General features: G+C 36.8%; 2 protein-coding genes across 4 annotated transcripts in view; one reads left to right on the top strand and one right to left on the bottom strand.

The window, feature by feature from the left end:
- The window catches only part of Trim24 (tripartite motif containing 24), a 101,679-nt gene extending 96,705 nt beyond the window's left edge, over positions 1–4,974 (top strand). For all 3 annotated transcript variants that reach the window (XM_027952141.2, XM_027952140.2, XM_027952139.2), the window contains 2 exons: positions 643–792; positions 1,552–4,974. In XM_027952141.2, coding sequence (XP_027807942.2) covers positions 643–792; positions 1,552–1,761 — 360 coding nt within the window. In that variant the 3' untranslated portion in view covers positions 1,762–4,974. The remainder of the gene's footprint in view (positions 1–642; positions 793–1,551) is intronic.
- The window catches only part of Svopl (SVOP like), an 83,219-nt gene that overhangs the window by 13,509 nt on the left and 52,192 nt on the right, over positions 1–17,518 (bottom strand). The window contains exon 14 of the mRNA XM_071611770.1: positions 11,389–11,502. Coding sequence (XP_071467871.1) covers positions 11,389–11,502 — 114 coding nt within the window. The remainder of the gene's footprint in view (positions 1–11,388; positions 11,503–17,518) is intronic.

Raw genomic sequence — 17,518 nt, 5'->3', positions numbered from 1 at the left:
ACTTCAGGACTATGGGGTTTTTATACCCAAAAAAGGCTTGTAATGCCAGTACAGATTTAAAATTTTTGACACCAGATTGGTGCTTTTTATGATCTTGGCTTACAGCTGCAACCGTAAAACCCCCTTTTTCTTGAGATAGATAGATAGACAGACAGACAGATAATCATATCAGTCCTATGAGGTTGCTAGGATTATCCATATTTGGAATATGAAGAATTGAGGTTTCTTTGAGGTCAAGTAACTTATGCAGGATCATACCACTAAGCCACAAGCTGGGGATTAAACCCTTCTTTACCACTTGCTATAATGGTATGCAGTAAAATCATGCCATTCAGCTAGTAATTCTCTAGAAATTGTTATTTGCTTAATAAAAAAGAGAATAGAGAAGAGAAGGTTCAAGAGGGAATATGTGAAAATAGTTTTTCATAACAATATTGGTTAAATTTTTTGGAAAAAGTGACAGAACATTTCCTAATGTGTAGAATGCAGTAGTGTGTTACTGTGTAGGTTTTTTTACCAGTGACAAAATGGTATAGAGAAGAGCAATGAAAACAATCTCAATTTTATATCCCTTCTTATACAGTGTATTTAGGACCAGGTAGAAGTCAGTTATTGTATTATAACATCTCATTTATTTTGAAGGTGCCTGATTATTACAAAATAATTAAAAATCCAATGGACTTGTCAACTATCAAGAAAAGACTACAAGAAGATTATTTCTTGTACACAAAACCTGAAGATTTTGTAGCTGATTTTAGACTGATCTTTCAAAACTGTGCTGAATTCAATGAGGTGAGGTGGGGAGAGGAAATAGCAATGTATGGAAGTCATCTTAGCCCAGACCCCTTCTAAATGTATACAGAGACCAAAATGTGTGCACTGGAATAAATTTTGAAGTTGCAGGTCTGTTAAGATATGTTAGAAAGATTGTCCAAATTTATATTCAAAGGTTTATTGCATGGTGAGTACAGATGCAAATTAGAGCTGATAACTTGAGGACAATTTAAAAATATTCTTCAAAATGAAAAGTATTCTTTGTCATCCCATCCTTTTTTCTTGGAATATTATACTTCTAGACTTTAGTCTTTTTGATGTTTATCTTGAAATATTAAGAATATGTCCAAAAAGTTCTTGTTTAAATTTTTCTGGTCTCAGTTCATTTGAAACCTGTGGCCTTTTGTTACTCATTCTATAGTACCACATTTCTTTTTAACTTGTTCTAAAAATACCTGTTTTGTGATCCTATGCTTATGGCATTTCACTGATCTGTCTTCAGTAATCCAGTCCTACCATTACTACCTCCATTTTGGACAATTTAGATAAGTCAGTCTTTTATTTAGTTTTCAGCCAACGTCCAGACTTTTTCCAGCCCCCCAACTCCTACGTATTTTGTTAATGGCTGTACATAAAATTTTCCAAAACACTTAATTTATATTCATAATCTCAAGAGTCAAAGGTGAACAGAAAATTGTAATATAAGAGATTACATTTATTGACTGTCTAAAAAGTAGGTCTTATTTTTTAATTCATATTTTTATTTTTATCCAACAGCCTGACTCAGAAGTAGCCAATGCTGGCATAAAACTTGAAAGCTATTTTGAAGAACTTCTAAAGAACCTTTATCCAGAAAAAAGGTTTCCTAAGCTAGAATTCAGGAATGAATCAGAAGATAATAAATTTAGTGATGATTCAGATGATGACTTTGTACAGCCCCGGAAGAAACGCCTCAAAAGCATCGAGGAACGCCAGTTGCTTAAATAAACAGCACAATTGGCATATGCTTGTTTTTAGATTTTTTGTTTGTTTGTTTTAAAAAAAAAAAAAAAAAAAAATTTTTCAGTAATTTAACATCAATACAAAGAAGAGTTTGTGAGCTCTCTGATCTGTTTTAGACGTTTTACTAGACTTTGATTTCCTTAATAACCCATTTCTTTTAACCGCTTATTTAAAAAGAAGGAAAAAGAAAAGAAGGAAATGAATGGGAAAAAGAAAATGAAAGAAAGGAGGGGAGATAGAAAGTATGGTAGAAGAAAAGGAAGAAAGTAAGAAGCATCAACAATAAAATAAAGAGACATTCTTCTCCTTGGATTTTAAAACCACAATCTGGAGCAATAGCTACTATAGAAGGGAAATTGACTTTGTATGAACTCTTAAGTTAAAATTTTAATGTGGTTTGAATGTGTGCGTTAATCTGTTTTTAGAAATTAATGCCACTGCTCATTGATTATGGCCCAACCATAAGAGCTAGGTTTATTGTACTTAACAGCAATGCTCCCCAAACATGAGTGGTAAGGAGTTCTTTCCCAGGATGCCAACTGGTGCAATGAAAGGGTAGATTAGATGCTGTTACAAAGGCACCTAATGGTATATCTTGTAAGATGGCAACTGTATTAAAGGAAAAACAGGAAAACAAATGTTTGGTTTTTGTTTTCGTCTTTATCTTGCCTGTAGAGGTGTTTGGTATAGCAGGTATTCAAGACCATTTATATTTCTAGATCTAGATTTTCTTTAGCTTTCTCCTCCCCTAAAGGAAGTAAGTGTGCACATGTTTGGTTTCGCTGTGTGTCTATGTGGTTGGTTTGTTTTTTTAAATGTGTAGATATTCTTTCATAACAATCCTCATTGTTTTCAATATGGCTTTTAGTGGAACTATCCAAAATATAAAATATGGCTGGGCACACCATGTTTGATTTGAGGTTTCTTCAACATATGTCCTCTCGGACCCTAAAAATAAGTTCCCCTGAAAGGAACTAGTTGTTATGGTTTTCTTGGGTCTTTATAATGAAAATGTGTTGTAGGATTTGAGAGCAGGTATTTGGAGGAAATTAAAATGAAAAAAAAAATTTTTTTGATGCATCTATTTACTGTTTTTGTTTGTTTGTTTGTTTTAAGAATCAGAGCCCCAAATTTTATCCTTGATCTGATTTAATAAGAATTTCTTTTTCATTCTGATCAAGACACAAAAGATCTATCTTCTAAGGAGAGGCATGTTGTTAACAGGCCAGCCCAGCTAGTTTAACATCCATTTATTCATTACATGTTCAGTGTTTTTTTAGAGCCAGATAAACTGTCAAAGAATCTAATCCAGCATTTGACTAAATACTCACACATGAATATTTTTAGTTTGCCAAAGTAAACCTTTATAAATAAGACACTACAATTAACATCTGGAGGAAATGTTTCTTTTTTTAGGAGGACAGAAAAACTTGAATTCTCTGGTTATATTGCCTCCCATGAATTAAGCATAGAGCATTTGGTTTTATCCACATGACATTACTTTCTGAAATGGACAATTTGAAAATATTCTGTGGATAATTCATTGGGTTTTCAGGTATTGCTAAAAGACAAAATATAAGGAGAAAATAGCTATTAGCAATAGTTTCCCATTTTCTACATATAGACTTAGGTCTTATCCATAATATATCAATAATGTATTGTTAAAAAGTTTTAATCATTTTTCCAAATATGTGCTATATGGTGATGTTTGTTATTGTGTTATTTTGAATATGCATTTGACATTTGTTCTCCTAAGAGTATCTGAACAAATTTTGATAATACATAGACTTTTTTGTCTGTTTTTACTCCAGTATTTTTAGCCCAGCAACTGTAGAGTTTTTTGCTAACACGTTTATTATTGGTATCTTAGAATACTGCTCTTCTGGTAGTTTGTTCTCCCACACTTGTCTTACATGTCTCCTTAGTTAAAACAGAGCAATACAGGTAAATTGTTTCACGAATTATCACTAAGAGAGGTAGGGCTTAAGAGAGAAAAAATATAATTCCCTAAATTTATCTGAGCCAGAATTTCTACTAATGTACCCCAGACTGTCATAATATTCAGTGCCATATGAACCTTTTAAAACAGTATTTCTTTTTCACTGTTACCATCTTTTGCTGAATGAAAAGCAGATGAGAACCATCTTTCCTGTAATCATACATAATAATATAAATTGTATTAAAAGCAAATGTCTTGGTTTCTCTCTCCTAATAGCCCTTTTGAAGTGGTCTCTTAAGTCCTGTGACCTTATTTAACAAGTGTCTGTGTTAAATAAGGTGAATCCCAACTAAATAGTTCTTAAATTCTATTCGAATAGAAGTTAGAAAATAGAAGCCTCAGTCTACCCCACATTCATTCTGAGAGCACTCCCTCCCCCGAAAATGTTCAGTGTTAAACTTATGTACTCCGGTGTGTACATATTACCAAAAACTCTGGGACACTTCCCTCTGGATTTAAATTGGGAGCCCAGTAGCCTAGCTGCAGAACACCCATTGCTGAATATGATCAGGTTAATCCACAGTTATGAATGAACAGACCATGTTGGAACTGGGACTTCAAGAGTTCCAACTCAGTTGCTTTCCCAGGTGCTAAGCTCTCATCTTTCTGGCTATAAGGAAACCCAAGGACACAGTTGTTACTTACATAGCAATGACAGGCACATAAAGGACTGAGATAAACCATATTAAAGGCAGAATATATCTTTCCATCAGCATCTGGCAGTGCAAGCCTTTCGTCCTTTTAATTAATAAGCTCTGCTTTTCTGAACAGGGCATAGAAAAGTGGAACATGTTGGAAGAAAAGGAACTGCCCTCTTCCCATGGTAGTACTTTGTTTTCCAAGCTAAAGAATAGACTCTCTGTTTATTACCACACAAAATAGCATATAGCTTAGGAAAGTTTTCAAAAAAGTTAACTCCACTATCAAAAGGATAAGTATAGCCAACTGCTCTGTTTATGAATTTGCATTTCTAAGTCCTCTGCTTAAACTTCTAAATTTGACCTAACTTTGTCAGATAATTTGAAAGGAGGAAACTCCTGCTGTTGAGACCTCATCCAAATTGATGGGAAGCCCAAAAGTAAGTTGTTGCATGTGAATGAAAGGTTTTTTGGTTTAATTGAAGATATACTCAGTTTCTATTTATCCATATTATGAATGAGAGAAATCAAATTATCTGGCCAGTAAAATTATGGACATGACCTTGAGTTCAACCATATGATTTCTTATCAAGCTCCTCCTCTCAAATAACCATGTACATATTTTACTATGTAAATTAATAGTTGATGGCTTTACAAACATTTATTGTACTTTCATCTTGGATGGGCATTTACTGAGTCATAATCCACATGTAGGTAATTCATGTTCCTGAGAATTAGCCTATGCTATCACGGACTTCTCCATAAAGGTTTTTGCTTATTGTGAAGGACATTTGAGGAAGCAGTCTTAGGATTTGGGTTCTGGTTTTTATTGGAGGGGAAAGGGGGGAACCAGGTGCTTTGATCTTACTATAAAAATTGACAGATGGATTTTTTACAGTGAATGTTACAACAGTTAGGGATTGAATCTAGGGGTGTTCCATCACTGGAACTACATCCTCAGCCCTTTTATTTTTTGACACAGGGTCTCACTAAGTTGCCAAGGCCGAATCTGAACTTGTCCTGCCTTTTGATATCCATGGCTGGGCCTAGTGGCACACACCTTTAATCCCAGTGACTCTGAAAGCTAAGGCAGGAGGATTAGATCACAAGTTGGAGTCCAGCACCAGTAACTAAAAGAAACCCTGTCTCAAAATAATTTTTTAAAGGGCCAGGGGTATAATTCAGTGATACAGCCTTGCTGGAACCCAGCAAGGCTGTATCACTGAATTACACCTGGAAGGGAAAGGGGGAAAAAGCTATGACTTGGTTTTGAAATAATAATGTTTCCTTAAGGAGTTACAATTAACTATGGCTAGGGGATATTTGGCATATCAATTCCTATTTTTCAGATGTTTGTCTGCTATGATAAAGCTCCCTAGTATTTCCAGTCCTGTGACTTAGAGATTGGCTTTGATATATATGTTTATTAGTCTCCACCTACTTACCTGCACATGGCCAACTAGTGACATACCATTACTTTGGTGGGAACAACCTTCTATTTGATTCTAAGGTTTTTTTCTATTCTGTGGTGTGATGCTGGGGAATCCAACCCAGGGCCTCTTGCATGCTAGGCAAGCATTCTACCAATGAGGCATATCCCCAGTCCTAAAATTAGTTTTTTTAAATCCTAATTTTTTAAAAAAATCCCAATTTTTGTCAAAAAGTTCTTTCTTGGTAGTCACAAATGAGCACAATTCTATCTTAGCACATTTTCAAATACAGCATGGAAGGAAATCTGTTTTACCATATTCTTCTGTGTCAGCGAACTGGGGAATAGGAACTTCTTGCCCCCGAATCTCATACTGTTAACCCAAAACAACTGAAGTAGAAAATCCAGTCTAGAGTTCTTCCATTGCAAATGATAAAGCCCAATTGTTTGGGGAGGAAGGTCAGAATAAACAGATCAACCAGCAGAGCACACTTCTTACCCTTGGAATGAGAATATACTGACCTGAGAAGTTTCTTTCCCCAAAGAAAATGAGGGTGTTCCAGGTAACAGACTTTGACAGTGATGCTGGTTATCTTAATTTGATCTTTTTAGGCATTAACTAATGACAGTATGTTTTAAAAGCCCAACATACAAAAGGTGCAAAACAAAGAATTTGGCATTCATATTACAGGAGTTTTTGCCATTAAAGAGTATGCTTTAAAGAGTTTAAAGGAAGTCAGGTTCTCTTCTCTATATAAAACAGATTCATATTTTTTTATATTTTTTAGTTTTTGGTGGACACAACATCTTTATTTTATTTTTATGTGGTGCTGAGGATCGAACCCAGCGCCCCGCGCATGCCAGGCGAGCACGCTACTGCTTGAACCACATCCCCAGCCCAAAAACAGATTCATATTTGGTTTCTATTTATATAAAGTAAAATGATCAAAGTCCTTACAAGTAAAGTTAGTGACTTGAAATTTGTTGACTTCCATTTCTAATGACAACTAATATTAAGCAATTTACAAGATTTAAGGATTTGTTAAATTGGGTATTCAATTAAAATTATGTGAATAGAATTTTCTATATAGGCTAATTTGGTTCTGTCTTAGGAGCCTGGGGTTTAGATAGAGCTAATAACAATTTCCTTAAGCCTAAAGAGCCTCAGAGATACTGAGAGTTCTGAAATCCTTAGGAAGACACTTGAGCATAAGCTTCATCATTGCTTGACCGGTTTTCGATCACTGCCATCCTTTGCTTTTAGTTTTAAATTGCTGCTAACTTCAGCTTGGGGATTTTCAGTTAAATTTTTAACTCTACAAGTATAGCCAAGACATGTTTGCAACAAATATATTTCACCTAAAATTCTATAATAGCTAGACCTTAAAATGAGTGGTTGCCTGTTGGCCAAATTCAGCATATACCCTGCTTTCGTTTTTCCACAATCTGAAGGCTAAGAATATTTTAGACTTGTGATGGAGTTCACAGGTACTCACAAAGCCTAAAATATAGATAGCCCACCATAGCATGGATTCTGCATCCAAGAATTCGACTAATTACAGATCAAAAATATTGGAAAAAGTCTGTCCTACATGTATGCAAACTTACTAATGCAATATAAATGCTAATCTATAGAGATAGTTAAAGCATATGGGAGCACATACATTGGTTATATGCAAATTGCCATTCCAATCAAGGATTGGAGCATCTGGGGAAGTTTGGCATCTTCAAAGGGTCCAGGAACCTATCCCCCAAGCATACTAAGGGACAAATCAATGTATTGATTTTAAGCCACTCATGGCTGTTGTTCAAATAGGAATCATTTTCACTCTTTAAGGAGAATTGGAAATCTTTCATAAATGTAGTTTGCTAATGCCACAATACTTGCCATTACAGCTGATTTTTTTTTTCTATTATGAAATGGGGGCAAGCCAGCCTTGGGTTCCCCAACTTCAGTGGGCTTCTACAACAAGCCTGAACACTGATAAAATATAAAGTGTAAATGTGAAAGACTAGGTGTTCTTTCTGCAGCATGCCTGTCCTAAAAGAATGTGGTGTGCCAAACTGATACCTCCAGTTATCGGGCTTCCCTGAATGCTGAAGTGTAACAGGAGAGAAGCACCCGAGGCAAGCATAGAGTAGAAAACAAGCAGCTTTATTTAAAGGATAGAACAGACTTCTTCCCTGAGGAAGAAGGGGACCCAAAAACTAGAATCCATGGGATGAGGAAGACCCATCCCTTTTATACATGTAAAGTTTCTTTGTTCTTTTATGTTCTTCTCCCTTGTTCACTTCCCTTCATCCTGTATATGTGACTGGGAGATGCAGGTAGGAAAGCCAAGAGATGGGAAACAGGTGGGCTGAAGGGGCCAGGGAGAAGTGATCTGGGCAGGAAGGGGGGCCCAGGTGAGTTAATTAGCAGCTCCCTGTCTGCTCAGGGGTTGCTTTATTAACAATTCTTTAGGAAGGCAGTATTGGGCAGGTATTTGGGACACTAACATTTCAATCTCCCACAGCAGAGTCTTCAACCTTTTGGACCCAAACCGGTTTGCTGTTTTTCTCAACTTGGCCCGATTTATGTATCTACACTGACTACCTGTTTTTAATTCTGGCATCAAAACTATGATGTCTCACGTGTATCAGTCTCTCCACAAGCAGGTGAGTGATTGATTATATGTCAGAAAACTGGATATATACTTTGATTTTTATTATCATTATGAGAATCAAAGATTCTCCCCATTAAAATAAATAAGTAGAAATAGGGATGGCATGTAATTATATACAAGCCACTAATTTAAGCATATTTTGTGAATACACTAGGAAGGCCATAATTGATGCTAATATTAATTTGAACTTGATGACTATTCTAGTGGTTTTGAAAGATTTAATGATATCAGCCCAGTTCTTAAGTACAAGATTTTGTCCAACTTTAGCTATAACCTGTATGGGAAAATACCAAATATGTGTTCTAAGATTTTGTATTCTTGATATCAGGGAAGAAAAGACATCTTCCTTTAACCTCTCCCATTCATATACTTTCCAATCTTAGGTATATTTTGTAAAAGTTTTATATATTGTCTCCCAAGGAGGAGATGAGTATACAGTTGCCAGCTGTATTCCCATGGGTGCCTTATGTTCTTAGATACATAATCAGTTTATTATTGACTAGCATACAGAAATCAAACCAAGTTTTTAAGAAATGTGCCACAGATCTGTGAAGATAAAATACACTGTGCTCCTCTGGTAGATGTAGATTTGCAGGTCTCATTTAATTTGCTGGGGGGAAAAAAAAGATTTAATAGATCAATAATACACTTTAACAGGCATTCTATTCATACTCAACTAACACTGGAAACTAATAATAGAAGTCTCTTTAATACAATTTCTAAGGAATTAAGATCCAGGATTTACCTTTGTGTACCTGGAAATGCAATACTAGCTTTATAATTATTTTAGTACAATATAGACATTACTTAGAAAAATTGTGTTGTTTTGTTTTTGTTTTGTTTACTGGGTTCTTTGTGTGGGTATCACTGGGGAATATACCCAAGGGTACTCTAATGGAGCTATATCCCAAGCCCTTCTTTTCTTTCTGAGACCAAGTTTTGCTTAGTTGTTCAGGTTGATCTCAAACTTGCAATCCTCCTATCTTGCCTTGTAGCTGGGATTACAGGCATGCACCATTGCACTCATTTTGTGTGTGGGGGCAGGGGGGGAGTATCTTTTTTTGTTTTTTGGTTTTTTTGGGTTTTTTTTTAAGTGGGTTTCTTAGGATAAGTCAAACTATCTAGTTCTTTTAAACTAGTTAGTTTGGCTTATCCGGTCAATTCCTGGGATGCTATCTGTATGTGTTGAAAGGAAGTTAAAAATTTTGGCATATTCTTGTAAACATTTCTAGAAACTTTATATGGTAAATGCTCAGAACACTAAGGGGTGTGGGTATGTGTGCACACAGGATTTGCCCACAGATAGGGCTTTGTGCTCAAACATGTATTGAATTGAATTGCCATGTTAAAATTCTAAGAAAATAATATTAAAAAGTTGTAAACAGCTGCAAAATTATTTCACCACAGTACTAAAAACAAGTCCAAGTCAACAGAAAATGAACTAGTGTTTTGTAGATGGATATGACTTGAACTGAAAATCCATTAGGCAAAATAAATGGTAAACTAGGTTTCATATTTATATAAAACACTACATGAATAATTGGAAAGGAATGGAAAAATAGCACAAGATTAACACTGTACTTTCTAGCCTCAGTTAAATACTAGTGTGTTCCTTTACACACGTTACTCAACTTCCTTGTTTACTCATTATGTAAAGGATGTGATAATCCTTTTATTTACCATTAAAAGGAGGCATATGAGTCATCTAATTCAGTCTGATTTTGGGCATTCAGTGATGGGTCATCATTCCAAGGAAGGAACCTAAACCCTAAGTTCATGATTATATGATAGGTCACCTAATCAGTGATTAAAAGGCATATTACCTTGAGCTGGGGGAAGACTTCAAGACTGGTATAAGCCTGTGTTTCTGTATTCAATGGTGCCTTTCTTGGCTCTACTCAGACAAAAGCACTTTTTTTGCACCAAGAATATAAACCTTTTCTACAGCTTAACTCTTTTTTTCCCTCTTCAGAATATTTTGAATAGGACAGGAGAGAGGGAGCAAATCACATTCAGCAGCAAGAGCCTCATGCTACAGTCTCAGAGGCAGCAGCTCAGTGTCAACCAGTAACCCCAACTATTCTCCCCCTTCCCCCCACACACATAACCTTGCATACCAGCAACAGGAGCAACAAGCTTTAAGGCAAGAAAACATAAGAACTACCACGTGGACTTTTGAGATCAGCATGAGGGCTAGGAAGACCATCTCTCCTGCAGCCTGCCTTGTATTTTAGGGCATCCCTTTTTCATTTGAGCAGTGTCTGCTGGTTGTTGGTAGTGATGGCAACTGGTGCTGCACTAAAGTTTTTGGCTTCACTCTAACCACAGGTACAAGGGAGAAGGAGGCTGGACCAATGTGTAAGGAGCATGTAATCCCGGGGGCCAGCTCCTCTGGCCACCTTTAGTTCTGCAGCAATGCTTCAATCCACACAGAAAAGTGGGAAAGGTAGAATGTTGCAGCCTCAACAACTGTCACTCATCTTGGTCTCTGATAATCAAACTACAGCTTTTAGAGAAAAAGGTTTTAAGTGAATTATTTGTTACTTGGACTTCAGTGCTGCTCAAAACTGTATGTGAGAAAGACTAAAGACTCAGTTTTTCTACTGGATTCTAAACTTTTTGTGTGTTGGTGCTGAGGATTGAAACCATATGTGCTATACCACTGAGGTACATCCCCAGCCCTTTTATTATTTATTTTGAGACTGGCATTAAACTTAGGAGGCTGAGGCAGGAGGATCCTAAGTCAGTGGAGGGGATTACAGGCATATGCCTCTACACCTGGCCTAAATATTGTTTTACAATAAGCCATACCTACTTCAAAGAAGGAGACCCACATACCAAGTTCAAAACATGGCAACTGAGAAGACCAGTATCACTTACCTGCAGGGCTCGTCCCTTGGTCTCAATGGGAAGAGTGAATGCAGAAATGGCACATACAACACAGACAGATGAGAAGAGACACAGGGCTCCCAGGAATGATGCACTCATAAGAACCTGCAAGTCACAAGAGAAAGCTCATTATCCCTAACTTTACAACATCATAGGTAAAATAAGGATAAGTCATGCATCTCTGATGCCAAGCTGGTGTGGGCATTTTTGTATGACTAGTAATTAAATATGCACTGGCCAGCTTAGACGTCTCTTTGCACCCACCTGTCAGGCATCCTAGAGAAAATATCACTGTGTGTGGAAGACAAGACATCTGCCTGCTCTTCTACCTCCTTTCATACCAATTCAAGTTAACTTCTGACCTTACTTCATGCTATACCTTTGCTACCAAAATGTTCAATTTCCCCCTTCAGATTTTTTGGTAGGGTCAAGGGCACTGGGGATTTGACCCAGGGGTGCTTGACCACTGTGCTACGTCTCAATCCTTTTTGTTTTGAGGCAAGGTCTCACCAATTTGCTGAGACTGGCCTCAAAGTTGAGATCCTCCCAAGTCACTGGTATTATAGGTGTATGCCGCTATGCCTAGCTCCCCACTTCATTCCAACAGGATGAAACAAAGTATTTCAGAAGATGTAATCTGAGTCTCTGAAAAGATTACTAGTGCATCTTGCCTGCATTCATAATGCATCACATAACAAGCATAACTTGCTATTTGTGTCCATATTTCCACAGTAAGAATAAATCTCTGCTCAACTGAGTATGAGAGCATACTGCAATTTCTCCAGGACTCTGTTCAACAGTGGCAAATAGCCAAGTACTTGATAGTTGTCAGCTAAATTTTAAGGGAAGTAATTAAGAAAAAGCAAGTCTCTTTAGAGTGAAAAGACTGCAATTTTCAAAGACCTAGAAACTAGCTGGTCTAGTCCAACCTCTCTTTACAGATGAGTCTATATTGTGACAAGTATCAGTAACTATTGTCCTAAGTCACATACACATCTCTGACAAGTCGCCTTGTGTTACTAGAATCCCTTAAGATACCCAGTTTGGGAACCCAAATGTTGTATGTAGTAGGCCTGCTGCTTCCAAACAGTAAATAATTCTACTTAGGCAAACAGAGCCCATGGTATTAACCTCATTTGGAATTGACATAGCAAATGATAGATAGTGGCCTCTGATTTTATTTTCTAAATTTAGCTTTCCCCAAAGGAGTTTGTGTTTTGTGTATGCTGCTAGAAGTAAAAGAATACAAACCAAGAGATGCCAGGCAAGTCTAAAACGTGACCAAATCCTGCCATGATAGGGCATGTATCTAGATTCTGCCCTACTACCTGCTATAGTGTCATTGTTGCCACTTGTAATATTGGATGCCAAAATTTTTACCACAACCAGAATGAATTCTAAAGTATAAGACCCTGATGGGTTGAGTTCAGGTCATACAACTGTTTTTCTCAGCCAGCATCAGTGAGGAACTGCCTAGTCTTTTTGGCTTCCCCAGAAGGATATAGGGCTATGCTTCATAAAGACTCTGACAACTCAATATAGTTATTATTGGATATTCAATAAATTCTGCCTAACCAAAGTCAGTTTCTATTATTTGAAAGCAAGAACTTAAGTAATATCTGATTTTAAAAATGGGGCACCAGGCATGGTGTGCATGCCTGTATTCTCAGCTACTTGGGAAGCTAAGGCAGAAGGATTGATCTTTAAAGGCCAGCCTGGGCAACTTGGTAGACCCTATCTCAAAATACAAAGGGCTGGGGATGTAGCTCAGTGGTAGAGCACCCCAGGGTTCAATCCTCAATATGTTTAATGGAATGGAATAGAAATAACATTTAATTTGTAGAACACAATTAACATGAACAAAATATTCAGGAATAAACATACCAAGGAATATGTAAGAAACATGAAAATTATAAGTACATAAATCTTTAGTTCTTAGAGGAAGTCTTGTAAAAATATAACTCAAAATTTTTCTATAATTTTAACAAAATCCTGTCAGAATAAATTGGGGGGTGGGGAAGAGATTCTGAAATTAACAAGAAAGAAAAAAATATGTAAGACAAATCAAGAAACCTGAAACCCATGGGTGTGGGGAAGCCTGGGAGATTATTAGCCTAAGAGGCATTAAACATAAAATTGCAATCATTAGCAGTATAGTGTTGGTGCCAGAATAGATCAATAAAGCAATGAATCACAAGACATCCAAGAATCTATGGAAATCTGGTTTCACTGTATCAGGCATATTAAGTCACCTAAGAGGCGGCCCCCAAGAAAGGATGATTAATGGCCTGAGAACAACCCATTGTTTTGAAAGTTAGATCCTTACCTCAGGCCTATGCATAAATTAGTTGTGACTATATCAAAGAACTTAATGTTTTAGATGAAACATTGAAAGTTGTTGAGCTTTCAGTGTTTTATAAATATTCTCAGAAACTTTGGAAGAATGAGCAACAAAGACCATTTAAGCATGACACAAAACACACCATAAGAGAAAATTGGTAAATATTTTGATAATAAAATCAAAGGGCAGACAAATATCTAGTACACCAAAATGTCCAGTCTATAGAAAAATAGCAAATCACACAAGCAAGTTTTTTAAAAAATATATATGGATATTAAGTGAAAGATGTTCAACCTTACTAATAATGAACAAATGCAAATAGAGACAAGATATAATTTATTGTCTACCAGATTGAAAAAGGCTTAAAAGCTTACTATCTTTCTGGTGATGAGGAAGAGGAGTAGGGATGGTGGTATGTGAATGTGTTTATAGACTTAAATAGACATTTTCCAAGAGGTGTATACAAGGGTGCTCACTGATCATCAGGGAAATGCAAAACAAAGCCACAGGGATGTTTCACCACTATTTAGGATGGCTAATATCAAATACAAGTAGTATTGGTGAGGACAGAGAAAGGAAACCCTTCTTTTTGGGAATGTAGATTGGTGCATCCTGCCTGAAAAACAATACAGAGGTTCCCAAAGATATTAAAAATAGAAAACTGTCATCTGTTACAGAAATCCCTCTGCTGGGCATATACCCAAATTTCTACTCCCATATTCCCAGCAGCATTATTCATAATAGCCAAAACATTGTTGAAGTGTCCATTACCAGCTGAGTGGATAAAGAAATTCTGGTAGAAAGATACCATGAGTATTATTCAGACTTCATGAAGAATCTCCTGCCATTTGCAACAGGACGGAAGCAAATTAGGAGGACATTATGTTAAGTGAAATAAACCAGGCACAAAAAGACAAATACTGCACAACCTCACTTATGTGTGGCATCTCAAAAAGAAATCAAGTACATAGAAAATGCGTTTTACTACAGGCAGGGGAAATAGGAAGATTGGGGGAGGGAATTCATAATAATTTATATTTATATCAAGTAGTATTTAAATTAAAAAATAGAAACTGGACAAATGCCTATAATCCCAGTGACTGTAATCCTGTGGCCATTTTATATGTCTGGAACATAAGAGCTCATGTTAAAATGAATAGCCAGGCACAGGAGTGCACACCTGTAATCCCAGCAACTCAGGAGACTTGAGGCAGGAGGATAACAAATTCAAGGCCAGCCTCAGCAACTTTGCAAGACCCTGGGCAACTTACTGAGGTCCTGTCTCAAAAAATAAAATGGGCTGGGCATGTGGCTGGGTGGTTAATGCCCCTGGGTTCAATCCCAGACACCAAAATAAATAAAATGATTAGAATAGTGGCATGTGTACAAAGGTATTCTATGCAGAACATTTGGTATCCTGTTTGTAAATAGCAGAAAAAAATGAAAACAATTTATTCATCAACAAGTCAATGGCTATCTAATCATGACACATCCATGCAAATGGAAATCTATGACCTACTTTTTAAAAAATGAGGTTGATACACATGAACTAAATTAAAAGATAAGGCCACTGTAGTTGCAACATGGAGGTGTGTGTCCACACATGGCCATATCTGTGTCCACATCTGTGATGCAGCAGAGGGCAAGACTCCATCCTCAGGATTCTTTGCCTACTCTGGGGTCACTGGAGACCCACCTGAGAATCCTCCTCTGCTCTCTCTAGAGACTTCAATTCAATTTCATAGCCCTTGGGCCATGATCTCAACATTCAAGCCAAATTCTGGGGGAGAGACAGTTATCCATCTGCCTCTGCAGGTGACGATATACAGATATATATGCATGTACTCATGAAAGTAAATATATTTATGGTCCATTGTGTGTTTATATTCAGATATAAATAAAACATTGCATATATACAAATGTTACACCTAGAGAGAAATCATATATGCATAGAAAAGCACCAGGAAGAACATGCCCTAAACTATTAGTAGTGGTTATTTCTGATGATGGCTTTACGGGAATTTTTCCTTTCTGGTAACACATTTCTGTATTTGAAACTTTACAGGTATACATTTTATTCAGAAAAAAATTTTTGAAGGATTATAAATCATCACTATAAAATGAGAAAAAAGTTAGCTATACTTCTAATTCAATAAATTAAAAAAGCTAATCTGACAAACCCTAGTATAATAAAGACAAAACTCAAATTAGAAAAAAACAGAGTCGACAAATTGATCAAAGAACTATTTCAGAAAAAAGCTAACTATGAAAAGTTAAAAGCATAGAATTAAGGGCTGGGGCTCAGTGGTAGAGTTCTCACCTGGCATGCGTGAGGCACTGGGTTCCATTCTCAGCACCACATAAAAATAAAGGTATAAAAAAATCATGGAATTAAGAATGTTAATAATCACTAATGAAATGAAAATAGCCATAATATAATACTCCCCCCAGTCTTGATAAATTTGAATGAAGTCAATATTCAATAAAACTTTTTCTGAAATTTACTCAAAAATACAAAAAAGGGCTAAACAAAATACAGGAAAGGGCTGGGGATATGGCTTAGTGGGTATGCCCCCTTGGATTCAATCCCCAGTACCAAAATAAAATAAACAGGGGGAAAAAAAGTAGAGAGAATGAGAAATAGAGTCTCCAGTGGTCCATTTTCAAAATACAGCATTGAACCTTAAATGTAAAATGTCTTGGGATGTAAGAGACAGCTGCAGGGCAGAGCAGAATGAAAGTTAACAAGCAGTTAACCCCTGAGTGTAAAAATTCACAGCCCCTTGATGCACTGGAGGTGAGAAGGAGCATAGGTTAGATAAACTGTGTACCTGCCAAAGGGCAAGCACTCCAAGGGGACTTCCCCACCACAAGAGAACAAAGGAAGCACTCCAACTAAAAGCAACAGTAAAGCCAAGGCGACATGGTATTGTGCAGCCCATAGTACTCAGCAACAAGAAACTTGAGGAGGGATCTTGCACTCTAAAGGTTGTACCCAATCTGTGTGTCCCTGACCTCCAAGCACCTGATCTCACAAGACCATTATTAAAATAAAGCCTCACTTTTTGCTGAAGCTTGTGCCTTTTAGTCCCTTTAGGTTTGGACAGGTGAGCATGTTTCTCATAATGCCTATAGAACTACATCCTCAACAGTACAGGATTCAACCTTTTATAGATCAGTTCTTTCAAACTTCCAAGGAATAGAGTTCAGAAAAAGAAAACCACCCTCATGTCCTCCCCAACCCACCCAGGGTCACCCCAGTGCTGGAGGTGGAACCTAGGAACTCATGTATGCTAGGCAAGCATTCTACTGCTAAACTACACCCTCAGCCCAGCCTCATGTCTTAACAATGACCCTGGAATCTAGCAAATAAACACAAAAGATCAATCACTGTATCATGCAAGCGTATTGATTCAAAACTTACAGACCAAAAAAAAAAAAAAAAAGAAAGATCAACAAATGAAACTTAAATTTCTCTAAAAGAAAAAGCACTATAGGAGTAGAAGTCCTCCCCTGCATGATGGCCTGGCCACTCCTGTTCCCTCTTGCATTAACCCTCCCTTCCAAGAGCTCACCAGTCAACTTTACAAGTGTAATTATTCCATTAAGAACCCAAACTCATATCCATAAGATTTCAACAAAGTAATGGGATATGAACTGATATCAAGATTAATTGTTGTTTTATATACAAAAATAATTATTCCCAACATACTGAGTGTCCACTATATGCCAGGCACTGCAGTGGGAACTCAGAATACAAAAACTAGCAAATTATGCACA

The sequence above is a fragment of the Marmota flaviventris genome, chromosome 1 (genome assembly GCF_047511675.1).
Source record: "Marmota flaviventris isolate mMarFla1 chromosome 1, mMarFla1.hap1, whole genome shotgun sequence".
NCBI classification, from domain to species: Eukaryota; Metazoa; Chordata; class Mammalia; order Rodentia; family Sciuridae; genus Marmota; species Marmota flaviventris.
The sequence above is the reverse complement of the archived record's forward strand: the minus strand, read 5'-3'. Positions and strand labels throughout refer to the sequence as shown.